Below are 21,254 nucleotides of genomic sequence, written 5' to 3'. Positions count from 1 at the left end.
GACCGGTTTGATCACCTTGCAGTCCAAGGGACTTGCAGGAGTCTTCTCCAGCACCAGAGTTCAAAGGCTTCAATTCTTTGGCACTCAGCCTTTTTTATGGTCCAACTTTCACTGCCATGGAGTCAGTAGATAACACCAATTTTCAATTCAGACTTAGGAATTTAGGAAGAGGGGTTAAGGCGTTGACCAAGTTTGCTGGCTGGGTCTTTCTGGGAGTTGAAGTCCACACATCTTAAACATTGCTGAGGTTGACAAACACTGGATTAAAGCAGAGGTCCCCAACCTTTTGGGCACCAGGGACTGGTTCCTTGGTGAAAGGTTTTTCCATGGACCGGAGTGTGTGCTTTTGTGTACTGCTTGCATCCCATGGATGGAGCTTTGCTTGTTTGTGCCTACCGGTTGCTGGCCTGCCACTGACTGGTACTGGTCCACAGACTGAGGGTTGGGGAACCCTGGATTAAGGTGTCAAGAGTCAGAACTCAAACTGCAATCATCTGATGATTCCAGATGTGCTGGAACTATTTCTTGAATCCCCTGAATTCTGGTCTTTCTGGAAGGCACAAAGTTGGCAGCTGTGCTGTTATATCATTCTTGCTGGATAGTAGCTACCATGCAAGATTTTACTAAGCTAGCATTTCCGGTTAAGGTAATGCTATTAAAATCAAGAAGTTGTAAGATGATGATAGTGTCACCTGTTCTAAGATTCTCTCTACCCCACACTGCTTTAATTAATCTGCATTTAATATGCACTTGCACTTAACTTAGACTAGAAGTAGGTAGCCAGCTCAGCCCTTTCGGAACTGATGGTCATGATTTTGTTGCTGAATGGTACACTAAAATATGTGATTGGTTTTGCTACCATGATTTGTAAACCACTTTATAAATTAAATGTATTTTTGAAAATACAGTGATGCCATTCATCCAGGTCCTAGTGAGATGTTACTCGGCCATTTCAAATTTAATTCAAATTTTATTATTAGATCTACCATTGAATTGAACTGAGTTGCAAAAGTAGAGATTTGTCATCAGGATTTCACTTGGATTTAAAATCTCCAACTAAAATCAAAGCCAAATTTAGAAATGTAAAGTTTTAGTGGAGGATTACAAAATCCTCTAATCATCTAAGAAGGATTGATCTGATAAATCATCCAATGCAGGGAGATTAATCACTAGAATAGGGCTGCATTTTACTCTATAGAAATGGACATTAATTAAACATTGTAACTGAAACAACTGCTAGAAGTGTGGATGAACTTAAAGTGGTTTGCTGTCAAATGTACAACCTTTAAGCTAGATGTTTTGAACAATAAGAATGGAATGAAACTAGTCAAAGCCAATGATTCTTCTTCCATAGTTTTCTAAAAGATTATGTTATACAGTGGCGGTAATTGCATTTCAAGTATTAGTTATATGGCAGATTTGGTGTAAAGCATAAAAGTGAAATGGAAATCATTCAAAGGGCTGCTAGAATGGAGCTTAAAATATAAGTCAGTTATTCAATTGAGTTTTCTTCTCCAGAACTTTGAAGCATGCATTAAATTAAAATCTAGATTAGATAGACAGAATTTTATTTCATTTCTAGTTTGTGCATTATTTTCTTTCTCAGAAACAAACATGTCCATATATTTGTTCTCAAAAATACTTTATTTATAATAATATATCTAATATATCCATAACATGATCAAAAATACATTTCACATTTTAATAAAAAGATTTAATATTCTCTTCATTTACAAAGAAAACATAAACCTAAAGTTGACTAGAAAATTTAGGCTGGGACATTTATTTATGAGGAACAATGGAGACGAAGATAACATCATTTCTTTTTGAAAAATGGAGTTGATTTTTTAAAAACATGTTTCAGCTCATGTTCAAGTTTAAGTAATGAAACAGGATATTGTACAAGCACATTTAGAATAGTTTCTCAAAAGACAGGAATCAAGATAAGTTCAAAACCAATAAGGATTTTAAAGCTTCAAATATAAACTGGTTGGTATCAATACAAAGCTTTCAAAATAGACATGTCAACATGAAAGAATTGCTCAGTCCAATACCATTTTTCAAAAACTGGACAGTGAAATTTTACTCACTCATGTTAAATACCTAACTCCTTGGAACTTAAGGATGAGTTTAAATCTTATTTATGATAAAGTTAACAACCGAATTTGCTTCAGGAACTATGTAGCAGCAGTAATTGTTGATATTACATAAAAAAGCCTTTACTATCAAAGAGTACTGTACTCTACTGACAGGAAAAACATAATTTAAAAGTAATTGCTATTATACTATAATCTAATGTCACATTCTTCTAAATCTGGAAGGTTAAAAACCATAATTACTACTTGTTAATAACTAAACTACTGATCTGTGAATTCTTACAAAAATTGCTGTCAATAGGAATGCACACTAACTTTTATTGGAGGCTAGAAAATCTGTGACTCAGCAGTTATAAAAACTTTGTAACATTGATCAAAAATCCTGTAAGATACTCAATATAATTTTATTATGATACAACTGGGACTGTGAAACAGAATTACCAAGCATCTGACAGACTAAAAAATTAGTCAACTGATGCATCACTACCTACAGAGGCACACTTTATTTTATAGCAGATCAGTATAGTACACCCCCAATTTCACATTTATCTTTTGTTCCCTTCTAGGAATTTACGTTAGGACAGGAATAGATACAATATGATCCTCCAGATTCTGCTGACTGTCAACTTTAATCAGCATGAACAATGTAAGATGATAGGAATTATCAAACAGCATTTATGTGGCCACAGACTACTCATTTGTGACTCCAGGGCGCCAATGACTCCTGCTCTTTTTGTAAAAAGAAATATTATCGGTGCTTTGTTTCATCTCTTTTGCAAGCATCTCAAGAATCTGACTTGGGACAAAATCTGTCTTCTAAAATTCCTAAGCATTGACAACACCACTATATAGTGGTACCTTGGTATTCAGATGCTTTGAAACTCATCCAATTTGGTACTCAATGCATTTTGAAGAGAAAATTTTGTCCTGGTACTTGTCATTTGTTTGGTAGAGCTAGAACTTGCAAGCTAGAACTTGTCAGTGTCCGTTGCCTCATGAGTCACTACTTTTTCCAGCCAAAAGAAAGGGTGATCTGTTAATCACATGGTAGTCCTTGCCCTGTTCACATCCCCTTTCAGTCTTATCTTAGTTTCTGTGGTAATTTTGAATATATTTGCACTTTTTCCTCATCAGTACAGTTAAAGTGAAGTTTTTATTTTATTTAATCTAAGTATTAATTTTTAGGTTTGTTTCTCATATAAAGTAATGATATACAATCCCAGCTTTTAACATATTGCCTTAAAACGTGCATTGTTTTTGGTTTGGGAATGTATTGAAATTTCTTTTTGGTACTCAAAAAGTACTTTGGTACTTCCTGGGAACAATTAATGATTAGTACTGAGGTACCACTGTATAGCAATATGACATTCCAGAAGCATATAAGGACCCTACAGCAGGAATATTACAATGTTATTTCTTCTCTCCTTCTTGGGAAAATAATGCAGTTTGCACATTTAGAAAGCAAGTACAAGTTACAGAAAACATAAAATGGTGCAAAGAATGCTGCCACTGAACTACAAAATTGTGTGTATAAAACTGTAAGAATTTGCATTCTTACATAATAAAAACCAAACTCTTGTAGTTTTTTTTCTAAATGTAAACTAACAATTGTGAGTATTTTGCAGCAATCTAAGAGATCTAATTTTCCAGACTAATCGCCCGGCCACCCTGTTTAGGGTAACTCGCTCCCTTCTTAACCAGGAGGTGAGGGAGGACCCCTTACAGCAGGGGTGTCAAACTCAATTTCATTGAGGGCCGCATCAGCATTGCGGTTGCCCTCAGGGAGCCGGGTGGGTATGGCCAGGGTGGGCGTGGCCTACTGGGTGGCCGTGGCTATAGTGGGTGTGGCCTACTGGGTGGGCGTGGCCAGCTCTTCATCGTTCGCATCAAGGATGCCTATGGGGGCCTGGGCAGGAGTGGGACAGATCTGAGGGTCTCTAGCAGAAGGAGGGTCTCTGGGCCAGGGCCAAAGCAGTGGGGGCCGTTCCCTCACTTTTTTCCAGGATGGCTTCGCGGGCCGCATGAAACCACTTCGCGGGCCGCATCCGGCCCCCGGGCCTTGTGTTTGACATGTCTGCCTTACAGGGACGGGCCGAGGAGTTTAGTCATCATCAGATGGACAAAATCGCTCAGATCCGGGCCGGCTTAGACTCTGACTGGTCAGAGTCTGACGTGGATGAATCGGACAGTCTTGAGCATGTTATCTGGACTGAGTTTGATCCTGTTTCCCCTCACGATGTGGACAGGATTATGGGGAGGCTGAGCTCCACCACCTGTTTGTTGGACCCATGCCCCTCCTGGCTGGTTTATGCGGCTCGGGAGGAGACACGAAGCTGGTTCCAGGCAGTAATAACTGCTTCCTTGAAGGAGGGTATCTTCCCCACTGCCTTGAAAGAGGCGTTGGTGAGACCCCTCCTCAAGAAGCCTGCCCTGGACCCAGCTGTTTTAAATAACTATCGTCCAGTCTCCAACCTTCGCTTTCTGGCGAAGGTTGTTGAGAGTGTGGTGGCGCATCAGCTTCCTCTGTTCCTGGAAAAAACTGATTATCTGGATCCGTACCAATCGGGTTTCAGGCCCGGTCACAGCACGGAGACGGCATTGGTCGCACTGGTGAATGATCTCTGGTGGGCTCGGGACAGGGGTTGTTTCTCTGTCCTAGTCCTATTAGACCTCTCAGCGGCTTTTGATACCATCGACCATGGTATCCTACTGCAGCGTCTCAGGGGGTTGGGAGTGGGAGGCACCGTTTTACGGTGGTTCTCCTATCTCCTGGGCCGCTCGCAATTGGTATTGACGGGAGGGCAGAGATCCGCCCTGAGGCCTCTCGTTTATGGAGTTCCTCAGGGGTCGGTTCTCTTTCCCATCCTGTTCAACATCTATATGAAGCCGCTAGGCGAGATCATTCGTGGTTTCGGGGTGGGGTATCATCAGTATGCTGATGACACCCAACTTTTTTTCTCCACTCCGAACCAACCATCCACTCGCCGTGATGTCCCATTGCCTGGAGGCGGTCCAGGTCTGGATGGGGAGAAACAGGCTTCGTCTCAATCCTGCCAAGACTGAGTGGCTGTGCATACCAGCATCTCAGGTTAACCAGACTATTCCATCTTTAACGATGGGGGGTGATGTGTTACCCCCCGTTGATAGGGCTCGCAACTTGGGTGTCCTCCTGGATTCACGGCTCAGTTTTGAAGATCACATAGGATCCGTGACCAGAGGGGCTTTTGCCCAGGTTCGCCAGTTGCGACCCTATCTGGACCGAGATGCCCTACGCACAGCCACCCATGCGCTTGTGACCTCCCGTTTAGACTACTGCAACGCTCTCTATATGGGGCTGCCCTCGAGGACCACTCGGAGGCTTCAGCTGGTGCAGAATGCTGCTGTGCGAGTTGTGGTGGGGGTTTCCCGATACTCCCATGTAACACCTCTACTCCGCGAGCTGCATTGGCTTCCGGTTGCCCTCCGGGTGAGATTCAAGGTGCTGGTGATGACCTATAAAGCCCTAAATGGCTTGGGTCCGGGATATTTAAGGGAACACCTGCTGCCGGCATCAAGTTCCCTTCGTCCTATGCGCTCCCACTTGGAGGGCCTTCTCAGGGTGCCGCCGGTAAAAGACTGCCGGCGGATAACACCCAGGGGGAGAGCCTTCTCAGTGGGTGTGCCTGCCCTTTGGAACCAGCTGCCCGTGGAGCTTAGGACTGCCCCCGACCTTTGGTCATTCCGCCGGGACCTGAAGACCTGACACTTTGAGCTTTCCGGCCCAGGCTGAGAGTTTTTAAATGGGGTTTTATATTTGTTCAGGGATTAAATTTAATTATTTTAACTGTCTTTAACTTTTGTATTGTATTGACGTTTTTAAATACTCTGTAAACCGCCCTGAGTCCTATGGGAAAAGGGCGGTATATAAATTCAATAAACTAATAAACTAAATGGGGTTCATTTTGATGCTGCAGATAGAAAGGTGGGAATTGTTTAAAGCAGGGGTCCCCAACCTGTGGGCCACAGCGTGGTGGTGGGCCGTGGCTACTGGCACCAGGGCTGCAGGACAGGCTGATCAGTGCACACGTGCACACCCCTCACTTGTGCTAGTGCCACAGCTGCAGGGTGCAAAAACAGGACAGTGCGCCCTGAAGCACAAAAATGGGCTGCCGTGCCATGGGGTGTGAAAATGGGCTACCACCACACCTTGGGGTGTGAAAATGGGCCACTGCCACACCGCAGAGTGCAAAAATGAGCCACCGCCGCACCATGCAAAAATGGGACATCGCCACACTGCAAGGCGCAAAAACAGCCACCGCAGGGCGCAGAAACAAGGCGCTGTGCCACACAAGAATGGGGCAGGGCTAGTATCTCGTGGGCGCTAACCCCGCCCTGTTTTTGGCAGATGCGTGCTCTTTTAAATTGCCTTCACTTTTTTCTTAAAATTAAAATATACTATTTAAAAGCTGAAGACTGTATGACAGAGTCCTTGACGAACAAGTGTATGTTTTTATCTGAACAGAATTGTCAGGTTTATGAATTATACAAAAGCATGCAAACTTTGAACTATGAGAGAATGACAAATGGGCAACAAAAAGTGTGTGTCTGTGTGTTTGATAGGGGAATGCCTATCTCTTACATGAGAAACTCAGAAAAGAATGCTAATGTTTACAGTGGGCGGTAGAAAGTATCTTAGTGAAGTCAGAAAATGAGCATTTCATATCAGATAAGCCTCAGAACTGCATAACCTTCTATCAAACACTTTTGTGCAGTTATGGGAACTTCTCCTTTTCTAAAACTGTTATTCCCTGAAAACTAGCTTTCCTGGTCCTTTGTTTGCTAATCCAAACTTATTTTAAAATATTAAATCTTACTTTATTTTATGAGGGATTTATACTATACTGATATCACAGGTATTACTTCTCAGCAGAATGAGCCTTCAGTTTCAGTGAAACCAGAATGAAGCCCAGAGGGAGCAGTACACAGAAACAATAAACATGTTGAAACTCCTATATTTTATGTGTGAACTCCCCTAATTAAAAGCAAATTCTCTTTGTTCTTTGTGTAAAATATAACTTTGCAAACCTATTTCCAAAGAGGCAAAATTGCACACTGAAATTCTCAACCCACTCCTTGACAGAATCCAATGTTGTACAAATGGAAATTCTACCTGCAAAAGTGAACTACAGGATTCCATACCTTATCAATACTGGGTTTAAAAGACTTCATAAATATTGTGCAAAGCAAAGGCCTGCATCAAAAATTATGCAAGCCTATCCTTCTCACACAACAGGATTCATACTTCACTCTGAACGTGTTTCCCAATGCTCATCCCAAATCTCTACAATAATTTTAGAGGATGCATTGGGAAATACAAGAGAAAACATGTCATTCCACCAGGGAAATGACACTGGTGAAAGCTTCCCAAAATGACTACATTTTGTGACAACAAAAAATGCTATCTTCTTCACATGAAAGGCCACAGGCAGTTTTCACAGGGTTCAGTATATTAGCAGAAATTCCAGTGCAGACCTTCATACCTTTTTAAGTACTTCATACCTTTGATTACAGTGACAAAGAATTGTACTTTGTAACCCAAATAATCATCACTAATGAACTTCCTATATACCCCACTTTTATCATTAGCATGGCTAATAAAGAGAACATCTGGCTACTGCTTTGTTTCAGGCCAAACAAGTTGAGTTGGTGATGAAAACAAAATCCTGCAACAAATGAATATATTAAACTTTTTCCATACATCATTTCTACTTCTTCTTCTTCTCCTGCGCACAGCGAGGACAATACCTGAAAAAAGAAAAGCATTATATTTAGCCCAATACACTTCTATGAAACCACTGCTATTATTAGACAAAGGAATAAATTGATTTATGACTAGATTAGCATGACCACTGGACTTCCCCTATTTTCATCCACTGATTTAATACATACACATATCTTTGCATGTTGGCTTAAACGTCCTAGACCCACATAAGATATGTATATTATGTATGAGGATGTGTAGTTTTTTTAATTTGCCAATTTAAAGTCACTTTGCAAATGTATAAATTTTAAAATCTCAGATTTCAGTGATATTTTTCAAAGGAACAGTAATTTCTTCATACAGCAGTTTGCTGAATGATATACATTTCTAAATTCAGTGGGATATGTTTTCCAGCAGATATGCTTACAGTAATTGCATCAGACTACTTTTTCCTAAATTGGTACCTGACAGATATGTTGGGACTATAATTTCCAGCATATCCAGAAAGTTGCTAGATTGAGGAAGGGTTGCCTTATATTATAAGGTCAGATATCAAAAGATAGCTCTTCCATAATAATTTAGAAAGCACTGGATCAAATATATCTTAGCAACAGTGTTTTCAACCTTGGGACAAATGATCTGTAAAGAAAATAAGAGAACAAAAAGCAAATAACTCATGGTACATACCATTTCCCTTTGGGTTTGGTCGTGAGATCCACACAAGCAAAGTGAAACCATTCAATTGGACACTATATTTGGGGTTGAAAATAAGATGAATGGCATTATTTTTTCATTATCAGTTACTTAGTCCTTCTGTATCATATGCAGAAGTGGCAAATTTTATTTCAATATTCTTTCTTGCAAAATCTTACATTGTAGAAGTACAGGGCTTATTTTTTACAGCAAAGAAAACAGGAGCACATTAGCTGATATTCATTTCATAGTAGTATGTATTCCATATTTCATAATATGAAATATGGAGCAATGATATGTGGAGAATGTTAACGTATGGATTTTTCAAATTAAAAAACTATAATAATTGAACTTTTCCAAAATTGTATAACAAAAAGTCTACAGAATCCCTCTATGGTACTACTATGGTTGTGATTTTTTTCTTTGCATCATCTTTTTCTTTCCCTTAAGCCTATAAATCAGTGTAATTTTAAATTGCTACTGCAGTGCTGCTTCCTTCATATTTGCAATACAAATTCTTGCAAAATAAATTGTATTTCCTGGAAGGGTACAAGATGACTCAAAGTTCCAACACTTTGCAAGAACCAGGGATGGGTTTGTGATTTTATGAAGAATCCTATAATGGATTGGCAGTTGTCATACTTTGGTTTATTTCAATACTCACATCAGGGTTGTCACACCCAATCATTTCTCCATAAGATACTTGATGGCACAAGCAGTATGTGGGTTCATTGGGATCCACCGGCATGTCCAAGACATCAGAAGGGTGAACTGACAGGATGGTATCAGCTAATTCAGATCTGCAATGATATAAATTCAGTGGGTGAATGTCAGTGACTCAGTAATTCAGAATGTAAGAGTTTGTCATTAATTAGTTCAAAAATTGAAATATTAAAAAGTTTCTGTATCCATATACCAGTCAGATCACAAGGAAATTCAGAAACTATTTCTGCAGTTCAACTAGCACACTTATTCTCACTTTCAATCATATATAGCAGTCCATCAATCAATTCAATTATACATCAACATAAGAAGCTACCACTCCCAGAGTAAAAAAATGCTCCTTAGTTTCCATTCTTTGAAACCAGTAAACATAGGGTTATTTTTTAAAAATCCTAAACAATTATAGAAATAATTTCTTTCCTTGCTGAAATTCTAGTGGAAATGGCAGCCTTTCTCACATGTAACCATTTAAATAAAAATGTGCATAAAATTGGTTGTGTGATGAGCAGAAAGCAGGCACTATGTTCTAATTGTTACAATGAAACAGAAGCTGTACAGTGCAAATATTAATTTGAACATTGCAGATAAGTTTTTAAATAATGCTTTTTGAGTAGTAATCAATAGAGAGGTGCATTCCAGATAAGTTGTTTGATTTCTCTAATACCATGAATTGAATAGAATATTTACAATCAAAACCAAAAGTCAGAACAAGTCTTGCCAGACTAACTCTATTGCATTTTTAATCAAGAAACATCCTTAATAAATTGTGACAATGCTGTGAATTCTATATCATGATTTCAGAAAAACATCTGACAAAGTATTCCATGCTATTCTGATTAGCAAATTGACAAGGTCTGGATGGGTTAACAATTTAGTGGGCAATATCCCTTCTATTTCTCAACATTTTTATTAAGGACTTGAAAGAAGAGATGAGAACATGCTTAACAAGCCTGCAGACAAAACAATATAGTACAAGTAGTCCTTGACTTACAACCGTTTTAGTAACCAAAGTTACAACAGAACGGAAAAAAGTGACTTATGACCGTTTTTCACAATTATGATCATTGCAGCATCCCCATGATCACTTGAATATAAATTCAGATGCTTGGCAACTGACTCATGACAGTTGCAGTGTCCTGGGGTGATGTGATCACCTTTACCATCTTCTGACAAGCAAAGTCAATGGGGAAACCAGATTCAGTTATCAACCATGTTGCTAAATTAACAACTGCAGTGATTCACTTAACAACTGGCAAGAAAGGTTGTAAAATGGGGCAGTCACTTAACAACGGCCTCTTTAACATCATAAATTTTAAGCTCAACTATGACCATAAGTTTAGGACTAAAGGTAAAGGTAAAGGTTCCCCCGCACATGCGTGCTAGTTGTTTCCAACTCTAGGGGCCGGTGCTCATCTCCATTTCAAAGCTGAAGAGCCAGCGCTTGTCCGAGAATGTCTCCATGGTCATGTGGCCGGCATGACTAGACGCCAAAGGCACACAGAACGCTGTTACCTTCCCACCGTAGTAATCCCTCTTTTTCTACTTGCATTTTTACGTGCTTTCGAACTGCTAGGTTGGCAGAAGCTGGGACGAGTAACAGGCGCTCACTCTGTTACGCGGCACTCGGGATTCGAACCGCCAAACTGCCGACCTTCTGATCGACAAGCTCAGCGTCCTAACCCACTGAGCCACCGCGTCCCTTTTAAGTTTAGGACTACCTGTATTAATAATACCTCAAAGCCAGAAATAAAATTTAACACAATATTAATAAACAAGAGAAGTTCAAGATACTGGAATGGGTTCAGAAAGGCTATGAGAAGGATCAGAGGACTGGGAAAGTAAATTCTATGAACAGAGACTATTTTTCTATGTTTTATTCTTTAGGGGGAAAAAAGACAGAAAATGGAACTAGACAAGTCTCTACAAATCCCTGGAAGAACATTCCAGGACACAAACAATTATCAACAGATATTTTTCAAAGATGATACATAGCAGAAAGATACTACCGTTGGGTTTTTGAATAGCGTAAACATTTTTCTGTACTGTTTTGTCTTGCTCCAACTCATAAATTCATGCCACCCATGAAATTATTCTCTTCCACTATATTCACAGCAGTATAACACAAAGCAGTCACAAACCTATGGTTTTCCACTTTAATATGCATCTGCAATCATCTAGATGATGCTATTGGTTCCTTTATGATACCTACAGTTTCATTCATAAACTTACAATTTCATCTCCTTGTAGTATCCATCAGCCCCATTGTCCAAGATCAGACCATCTTCATTCAGATAATTACATAATTGTCAACGTTTTTTCATTCATTTCACTCCTTAATGCTTGTTCTTTATCATTTATTCTTTGTACATTCCAAACTGCAATCTTCTGTAAGCTGTGGTCATCATCAGACTCACCCACAGACATTAATCTTTGCTGCCCCCCATGGCTCTGGTCAAACAAAGCTTTCACATGGTTTTAGGAATTATAGGGAAGGCGTACACTAGGTTACCAGCTGAATGACTTCTCCAGGCAACCAGAGAATGTGTTTTTCTCCCATCTCACATAATCCACTTGCCATGCCTCAGATTAGGCAGGTAGAGACAGTCTTTACACAGAGGTACTCCTTTGTGCTTGCTGTAGTTGGGGAGCAGGGAAGAATAAGGCTTCCCCGCCCCCCACCTTCTGCTGCCTCCCTCTTGCTCCTAGCCCATTGCTTTTGCTTCCTCTGTTCCTTTTCCTTTCAATGCGTCTTCCCTAACCTAACCTTGCTGGAAAGTACAACCACGATACTCTCTTGGCCTATTTCTCTATGCAACATGTGAAAGTTTTCTGATGAAAAATACCATTTTCCAAATATTTTTCCAAACGATACAAGATTGGAAAAATATTTGGAACAGAAGAGTATATAAGAATATGTCAGTTAGAGTTAAGGAAAATGGATATAAAGTTATATGAAAAGAAATATAGAATAAAAATGGTCTCCAAGGGTGTGGGTGCACTGTACTATTTGTATTTTTATACTATTTTTTATTTAGATTTATATGTTATGTTTGTATTATTTGTATTTGAATAAAACATATTTTTTAAAAAAACCATTTTCCTGCCAGATAGCTTTGATCTGGTTTCAACTTGCCTTACCAAGCCTTACCAAGCCTTACCAAGCCTTACCAAAGGCTGGTACAAAATGGAGGTCTACTATATCCTCAACAAAAGGAAAACAAGCCATTTTGGAGTTGTGGTTAAGAGTAAAGTCTAGATCAGGGGTGTCAAACTCGCAAATTCACATAATGTATTGACTTTCTCTCCATTGCAGGCAATGGAGTGGGTGCGGTTTTGGCATGATGCATCTGGCCCGCGGGCCAGCAGTTTAACATCCCTGGTTTAGATGAACCCCTCCATGAAAACTTGTCACATAAAGTATTTCCTGCTAAAGGTACGGACAGTACTAATTAGTTTGGGCACACTTTGTCCATATGCTACAACTGCAACCGATGCTCAATTTTTACCCCAAGCTCATTGGCACTACCCTCTGCGAGCTATTATATCTAAACTAGGGACTGCTATTTCCAATAGTTATTATCTGCTCATTCTCCAACCCTTCTCCAGATTGGGTGTTTTTTTAAACCCACTTGAAGCCAGTCTGGGAAGAGATGGAGTTTCCCTTCTTTTTTTTTAAGGCCTACCTAGAAAAGAACTTTCTTGCTTCTGACTAGTTGTTCAGTGGTTGGGTTCTTATGTTTTATTCGTTTCTGTCCATTCTCAAAACTGACAGATCCAATTTGAATAATCTTGAAATCTTTTGTGTCTGAATGGGATTTTTTCCTTCTCACTAAAAGCTACAATCCAAAACATATTTACTATAGAATACTTTCATGGACTCTGGAATGAAAATGTGATTCTACTGCAAGTTGACTTTGGGGGAAAAATCCAAACCCAAGAACTCTTGCCTATGGTCTGTACTAATTTCTAACCTTCGTTTTGGTTTCTTTTTCACTGGAGCATCTTCCTCTGATGTCCGCCGGCCTCGACCACGAGACGTTTTCTTATCCTTTGGAATTCTCCCCTCTGAAACACAAGTATTTTTCATTGATTACATTATTAAAGAAAATAGTATGATTTTTATTTTTAAACATGTGTACTATTATCACAGGAGGCTTTTCTCCAATGCCATTTTCAATTGAGTAATCTCATAGGTATCCAGGCAAGGAGTAAGCTTTTTTATAGGGCTGTCATAAGGCACTTCCTCAAGGCCACATTAATACACTTTCCTCCTCTCCAATCATAAAGGAAAACATACTGAAATAAATCAAGCTGCTCCTATAACCTATTATTGCACCATAGCAATGGGATCAGGCACTGCTGTTACCTTGATGCTAATATGGTATAACTTCAGAACAGTGTGGTGGATTCCCAAATCTTTTTCTTCTCCTACTCAGCATCATCCGCTGGCAGGACATCAAATACAAATTGTTGCAATAAGTAAGGCTGAAGGGTTTAATCTATAATTTTATTGCTTATTTATTTATTCTTAATTTTTATTATTCACTGCTTGCTTCTTTTAACAAACAGATTCTGCAGGAATCCTGATGATCCCAAATCTCTCAAATTGTTTCAGGGACTATTACTCCCTTGGCAGATCAGGAGTCTTGTTAAAGGAAGATAGATATGTCTAGTTCCAACAACTTCTCTTCACAAAATCTGCCTAATTGAAAGTATCAATTTGAAATACAGGTAATCCTTGACTTATGACCACAATTGAGCCCAAAATTTCCATTACAAAGCAAGACAGTCATTGAGTTTTGCCCCATTTTCCAACCTTTCTTGCCACCGTTAAGTGAATCACTATAGTTGTTAAGTTGGTAGTACGATTCAGTGACTCTGACTTCCCCACTGACTTTGCTTGTCAAAAGGGCGCAAAAGGTGATCACATGACCCCAGAATACAGCAATAGTCATAAAAGCCAGATGCCAAACGGCCAAATTTGATCACGTGACCATTGGGATGCTGCAACAATCTTAAGTATGAAAAACGGTCATAAGTCACTTTTTCAGTGCCATTGTAACTTTGAACAGTCACTAATCAAAAGTAGACATGGCAAATCAGAAAAACTGCATTCCTGGATCTTTCTCATTTTTCTCTCCTGAGGACAATTTCTCATAAATCATTTTTGGTCAAATAAATAGCCTTTTCTTTCTCCATTCCAGTATTTGAATGTGTAATTATATCATCAGTCATACACTTCCTCATATTGCAAGCTTCCCCATACACAAATATGTATACACACGCCAAGGACCAAGATTGATTGCTGAAACCGATTAAAAAAAATAATTCAAGTTCTACAGGTTCTACCATCTTAGTCACAATATCCATACTTTTTAAGTTTTGTGTCACAGGGCTTTCAAAATCACTGCCTTCCAACTTATCCTTCAAGTCAGCTTCAAATCGGGCAAGGTCAGCATCCAGCCGTCGAATGTGCTTGTCCACCTGAAACAGAGACAGATACACCGCAGAGCTGAAGAAAACAAATTTTCTTAAATAGTATTTTAATTCTAATTAGACTTCTTTTCTGTAATAAAATGCTAAGAGTTTGGGTAAACATGTTTAGAAGGTAAAACAAGAATAGGTTTAAAGTACAAGGAAGCAGGATTTTGACTGGATATCAGGGAGAATTTCCTAATCATAACAAACCGTCTCAAGAGGTAGCACGCTCTCCTTCACTTGCAAGGATATAAAAATAGCCAGAATGATGTTATAAATAAGGGATTCTTAAACTACATGATTGATAATGTCCTCTCCAGACACTATATTATTTTTTTAATTAAGGATTTTTAAGAAAAGGAAAAACAGGAAGAGAAAAAAGAAAGCATCAAATCGATTAATACTGAATTTATGAACAATACAGAATTAGTTTTAAATAATTGAATACTGTATGCAATATTCATATATTGTATATATTTTATAATTTTTATAAACCACCCCAAAATACTTGTATGTTTTTCTCATTTGCTAGTGCAGCTAGCAGGCACACTAAATTTGGCTGCTGGCAAGCTGTTCTGAAGCTTTGTAGCGGTAAAAAATATGTGATAATTACAATTTTTTTCCCAGACCACATTGGAAACATTTTTCTGTAAGTGCAGAAACAAGGGAACACTATCATAAGAATAGCAATTCTTTTTACTAAGCAGAATCAATCAGCTATGGCTCAATGTCAAGTACACAATATAGTTATTATAACTGTCAAAAATCATGCCTTAGTACAATGTGTGAGTACCAATTGTCTCACAGCTGTTAATATATTCCTCAATGAAATTCCAATCAATAAATTCACTTTAGAAACTTGGCTGAAGAGACATTTCTGATAAATGTACTTCTTATAAATATAGTTACTTGTCAGACACATTCACTCTAGACTTTATATTTTCACTAGTCCTTGTATTGTGCAAAAGATTAATTGAGGAAATAGTACAATCTTATACACAATCTCTGAAGCAGAAAATTTATGATTGGTGTTAAGCAGAAATCCAGCACAGCACCTCCATTCATCAGTGAACAGTTACTAAATATTAAAAAAAAGTTGCCATCAGAAACATAAACTAAAAGGTTAGATAAGAGATATCATAAACATAGGCAGTCTTCTGCAGTATCACTGCTCTATTTAATCTTACCATCTCATAGGTCTGCATGGCCAACTGCACTTTGTCATCACTATATTCTTTGCATTTTGTATAAGCATTTTGGATCTTCTGCAAGATTTCCACTCGTTGCTCCGATGACAGATCCCGCACTGTTGAAATATATTGTGCAGCAAGACTATCTATTTCTGCTTTCTTGTCTGAAGGATAATGAGAAATGATATAAAACTGAAACTGCAATCAAAACTTCATCATACCAAAAAGCCTCAAAAATTTAATGAGGATTTTGTCTAAGTAGAGAACTAGGAAATTGTGTTTTCATGCTGCAGTTAGGAGCTCATTTACTAGGGGATGTTTTACTGATCAGACTGGCATTTAGTTTCATATAAACACAATAAGTATTTAATTGTATTTTGTAACTGAAATGTTTCAAGAACCATACAAAACAAAACCTATTTCTCATTTTAAATACAGATACATTTATTTTAAAATATAGGATGGAAATTCCAAGCCTGAGATGTTGTAATTTTAAAAGTCCTTAGTACAGAAATTTCTAAAATTTCAGTATCTCAATCTCCAATTAATTTACTTCACCTACTAACTCACTGGCAGCCATTTCTTTACCACAAAATCCTTAAGCATACTACCAGATGTATGGAGCATTTACTGAATATCTCATATGTGATTTGGGATGCTAACTAGTATTAGCTAAACAAAATATCTCATTCTGCCCACAGAAATCAGCTATTTAGAGAAAGAGAGTGGTGTGTTATTTGACTCTCTTGAACGTAAATGGCTGGTATAATAATTTTGAGGATCAAAACATTAAATTTCTGCTGGTGGAAGGAAATATCCCTTTGTATTCAGCCCTCTGAAATAGTTTGATTTAAACATCTGTTTTCCAACAATATCTCATAAATTCAAATGCCTAACTTGTTTCCCATATGCAAGTAGAGAACCAAAGTTAAAGAAATGGGCTACTTCTAATATCATACTTTTTGGTAATGAATACCGGTAGCACTGCTGTACCACCACTATACTGTTTGTCTATGGAGATTCTCAGTCATCCATGTCATGGTTGTCCCAAAGGTGCTTTTTCAAGAGGCAACTGGCACACTTTAAACCCAAGAATGCAGATGACCAGCTGTCTGCAAGGAATATAAATCCTTCCATCCTCACAATCTACTCAGAGCTGAAGAAGCTTCTTGGACGAGAAGCAAAACATTTTCAAAGAAAAACAAGGAAGTCCATTTGCCTCTTGAAAAAAAGCACCTTTGGGACACTGTACTGTTTGTCCTTTAAATATTTGTCATATACAAAAATAAAATATTCAATAATTTGATTCTTATCACTAATTATTTTCAAGATGTGGAAAATAATCTTGTTTGACTTTTATTTTAAAAATGTATGACGAGTCCTTAAACTTGTCTTCTCAGATCTGTCTAACTTTAACACCAGGTATACATTACATCAAAAATGGGAAACCTTTCTTTGAGGGTAACATGAGATACAGCTAAAATAATGGGGCTAGAACCAAAAGTACATTTTTGTTGTTGTTAGCTGCGAAGTCATATCCGACCCATCGCGACCCTATGGACAACGTTCCTCCAGGCTTTCCTGTCCTCTACCATCTTCTGGAGTCCATTTAAGCTCACGCCTACTGCTTCAGTGACTCCATCCAGCCACCTCATTCTCTGTCGTCCCCTTCTTCTATTGCCCTCAATCTTTCCCAGTATTAGGCTCTTCTCCAGTGAGTCCCTCCTTCTCATTAGGTGGCCAAAGTATTTGAGTTTTAGCTTCAGGATCTGGCCTTCTAAAGAGCTGTCAGGGTTGATCTCCTCTAGGACTGACCGGTTTGATCACCTTGCAGTCAAAGGGACTCGCAGGAGTCTTCTCCAGCACCATAGTTCAAAGGCCTCAATTCTTTGGCGCTCAGCCTTTTTTATGGTCCAACTTTCACTGCCATACATTGCAACTGGGAAGACCAGAGCCTTGACTATACGCACTTTTGTTGACAGGGTGATGTCTCTGCTTTTTAGTGTGCTGTCTAGATTTGTCATGGCTTTTCTCCCCAGGAGCAAGCGTCTTTTAATTTCTTGGCTACAGTCCCCATCTGCAGTGATCTTGGAGCCCAGGAAAATAAAATCTGTCACTACCTCCATTTCTTCCCCATCTATTTGCCAGGAATTGAGAGGGCCGGATGCCATGATCTTGGTTTTCTTAATGTTAAGTTTCAACCCAAGTTTTGCACTCTCCTTCTTCACCCGCAACACGAGGCTCTTTAGTTCTTCTTCACTTTCTGCCATTAGAGCAGTATCATCTGCATATCTTAGGTTGTTAATATTTTCTGTTGCTCTTTCAACTCTCTTCCATGGATAAAGTATAGGAGAGGATATGTATCGTGATTCTGAACTGATCTCTTTCAAAGGGCTTTTTAAATTAGACCAAAGGCTACATGTGATCCTAGAACAATAGGTTGTATCCCTGCATTATGTGAAAAAGATCTGAGAGTTAATATATTTAAATATACCTTCTGTTCTCTGATCCAGTTCACGCATAAGTTGAAAGTTTCTCTGTAATTCACAGGGCAGGTTTTCAATGCCTGAAAAAGATGTAGAAAGACTGAATTATTTTCATACCACAAATCTATTCAAATTAAATTTCTAACCACAAACAACAGTTTGTAACTATCATTATGATTTCTTCCCACCATACATCATTCCCATCCTTCTTGGTCTCATAGATCCCAGTGCCTAAGATTGGAAAACAAATATTGCTCGAACCCAAGATACTTTAAAATCTCCAAATGAATTTAAAAGTGTTACATAGCTCACTTCATTAGTTCTGTTCACTAACACTCTTGCTGTCTCTGAATGTTCTGTTACCAGAAAATATTAGCAGAAAAAAAAGCAGAAAATCTAAAGTTGCAGTGATGTCACCATGCAATTTCCCTGTTTTCTATCAATATTATGGATAATGGCAGAAGATATTGCTCAGAATTCTTTCACCAACTTTACTTCCATCACCACCACTTATAATACATTTTGGGCACCAAATGTATACCTTTTCCATTACAAAAAAACATTTTCCATACATATGGTATCTCTGACACTTCACATTGTAATCCTATGGACCCTTTATCAATGCTGTTGGGTATCTGGGAGATACCTTTACAGCGGTCTTCCATCTCACCAGCCTGTTACTGAGAAAAGGAGGTTTGCAGGCGATCTTCTATTGCAGGGGTGTCAAACCCAATTTCATTGAGGGCCGCAGGGGCCCGTGTGTATGGCCTACTGGGTGGGCATGGCCAGCTCTACATCGTTCGCATCAAGGGTGCCTATGGGGGCCTGGGCAGGAGTGGGGCAGATCTGAGGGTCTCTGGCAGGAGGAGGGTCTCTGGGCCAGGGCCAAGGCAGTGGGGGTTCCCTCACTGTTTCCAGGATGGCTTCGCGGGCCGCATGAAACCACTTCGCGGGCCGGATCTGGCCCCCGGGCCTTGTGTTTGACATGTCTGTTCTATTGGAAAACGCATTAAAACTTTCTATGTGAACGCTCCCTGTTACACTGAAGAGGAGTATGAAAGAGATCAGTAACATGCAAGGCTCCAATTGGTCTGCTGCAAGACCACTCATCCCATCCAGCCATGGGAGTTTGTTGTTTCCTAGTCATTTCTTTTCTGGCTGCTGAAGAGAAAGAAATATCAATGCTGCTTCTCTCTCTCTCTCTCTTTCTTTCTCTTGTAATTAAACTATTGATCACTGATCTTTTCCAGTGCAATAATTCAGTATCTGCAATCCCCAAACCAAGTTCAGAGCACTCTAATGATGCGACATGTTAAACCTGGGCTGCAACATGACATATTTGCAGGGACATACTTTCCTCCTGAGCTTAAATGGACTCCAGAAGATGGTAGAGGACAGGAAGGCCTGGAGGAACATTGTCCATAGGGTCGCAATGGGTCGGACACGACTTCGCAACTAACAACAACAACTTTCCTCCAGTCAAGTCTATGAGGCATCCACATCCATGAAGATATGTGCATAAGCCTAACATGGGGGGCAGACCAGATTCTCAACTCAATCTTTCTACAGGTAGTCCTCGACTTATGGCCACAACTGAGCCCATTTATGTTGCTAAGTGAAACATTTGTTGAGTTTTGCCCCATTTTACGACCTTTCTTGCCACAATTGTTAAGCGAACCACTGCAGCTGTTAATTAAGTAACATGGTTGTTAAGCGAATCCGATTTCCCCATTGACTTTGCCTGTCAGAAGGTTACAAAAGGGAATCACATGACCCTGGGATGCTGCAACCGTCATTAATTATGAACCGGTTGCCAAGCATCTGAATTTTGATCACGTGACTACAGGGATGCTGCATTGTTCTAAGCGTTTAAAAAAACGGTCATAAGTGCCTTTTTTCAGCACAGCTGTAACTTTGAATGGTCACTAAATGAACTATCGTTAGAGGACTACCTGTAGATGGTGAAAGCGATAGCTCAGGAGTTTCAAGAGCAAAATCTGGAAAGATGGTTCGCTTTTCCTCTTGAAAGTGTTTTAGAGTAACTGTTTTAATTTTAAGTAACTGCGCAGACTTGCAGCGAGGCATAAAAAGGAAGTCCTTTGACGGCCACGAGGTTGTTCAAAGAGAAGACGGGGCCTGCCGTAAAAGGGGCACTCAGCCGGGAAAATGCTTCAAGTTTAAAAAAAGGAGAGGAGAATGTTTCTCTAACACAGCGTTTTCCAACCTTAGGAACTTGAAGATGCGTGGACTTCAACTCCCAGAATTCCCCAGCCAGCATAGCTGGCTGGGGAATTCTGGGAGTTGAAGTCCACGCATCTTCAAGTTCCTAAGGTTGGGAAACGCTGCTCTAACAAGCTTACAGGTGGCACTGACGGCGAGGAGCGCGGAAGCGGCCCCTACCGGCCAAGACCCTCAACTACAGGCCCAGACCCGACTGAACGTCTTTTTCCGCTCGCAGTTAGAGGTGTGACGCAGCAAAAATACCTCGCCGGTTAGTTCCTCTCTCTCCTCCCCCTCCCCCCCGCGCTACCCGGCACAAACACACATCGGGGCTATGACGCAGCTGTAACAGCCGGCAAGACCACGCGGGCGCTTCAACCCTTCCCCCAACGCCGCACTCACTCACTGTCCAGGTAGTGCTCCAAATACAAGGCCGCGGCCGCCATCTCGAGTCAGCCAACCGCCAACCAACCGGCCGACGCCCACCTTTCAGCCTGTCGCGCGCTCGGCGCTGTCACCTTAGCCGCCTAAGCCCCTTTGCAATGGCCGGCCGAGCTTTCATCGCCTAGTCATGAGACGCCGCCACCGATTGGTTGCGCCGCCTATCAATGAGAGGGCGGGGACGAGG

At 39.9% G+C, this 21,254-nt stretch overlaps 1 protein-coding gene across 2 annotated transcripts; it reads right to left on the bottom strand.

Moving 5' to 3' along the window:
- Positions 1–7,660: 7,660 nt before the first annotated feature.
- Positions 7,661–21,208, bottom strand: ING5 (inhibitor of growth family member 5). Of its 2 annotated transcripts, none has more exons than XM_083364578.1 (8): positions 21,033–21,208; positions 18,415–18,486; positions 15,918–16,084; positions 14,625–14,736; positions 13,224–13,317; positions 9,194–9,329; positions 8,524–8,585; positions 7,661–7,880 (listed from the first exon to the last, which is right to left on the bottom strand). In XM_083364578.1, the coding sequence occupies exons 1-8, from the start codon at positions 21,070–21,072 to the stop codon at positions 7,841–7,843; spliced, it is 723 nt and encodes a 240-aa protein (XP_083220704.1). In that variant the 5' UTR covers positions 21,073–21,208; the 3' UTR covers positions 7,661–7,840. The 2 variants fall into 2 exon arrangements, with proteins under 2 accessions (XP_083220704.1, XP_083220705.1); XM_083364579.1 differs by having other exon boundaries at positions 21,029–21,158.
- Positions 21,209–21,254: the final 46 nt, after the last annotated feature.

This window comes from Vipera ursinii (genome assembly GCF_947247035.1).
Source record: "Vipera ursinii genome assembly, chromosome: 5".
Lineage (NCBI taxonomy): Eukaryota > Metazoa > Chordata > Lepidosauria > Squamata > Viperidae > Vipera > Vipera ursinii.
This window is presented reverse-complemented; position numbering and strand designations above follow the sequence as displayed.

What these genes read in the sequence shown, in the direction of transcription:
- ING5 (XM_083364578.1), bottom strand. Translation starts at nt 21,072, where the DNA reads ATGGCGGCCGCGGCCTTGTATTTGGAGCACTACCTGGACA. An exon ending in TTTGGAGCACTACCTGGACA is followed by an intron (nt 18,487 to 21,032) that starts GTGAGTGAGTGC and finishes CATCTTTTTCAG; the next exon opens with GCATTGAAAACCTGCCCTGT. An exon ending in TGTGACACAAAACTTAAAAA is followed by an intron (nt 13,318 to 14,624) that starts GTATGGATATTG and finishes CTTGTGTTTCAG; the next exon opens with AGGGGAGAATTCCAAAGGAT.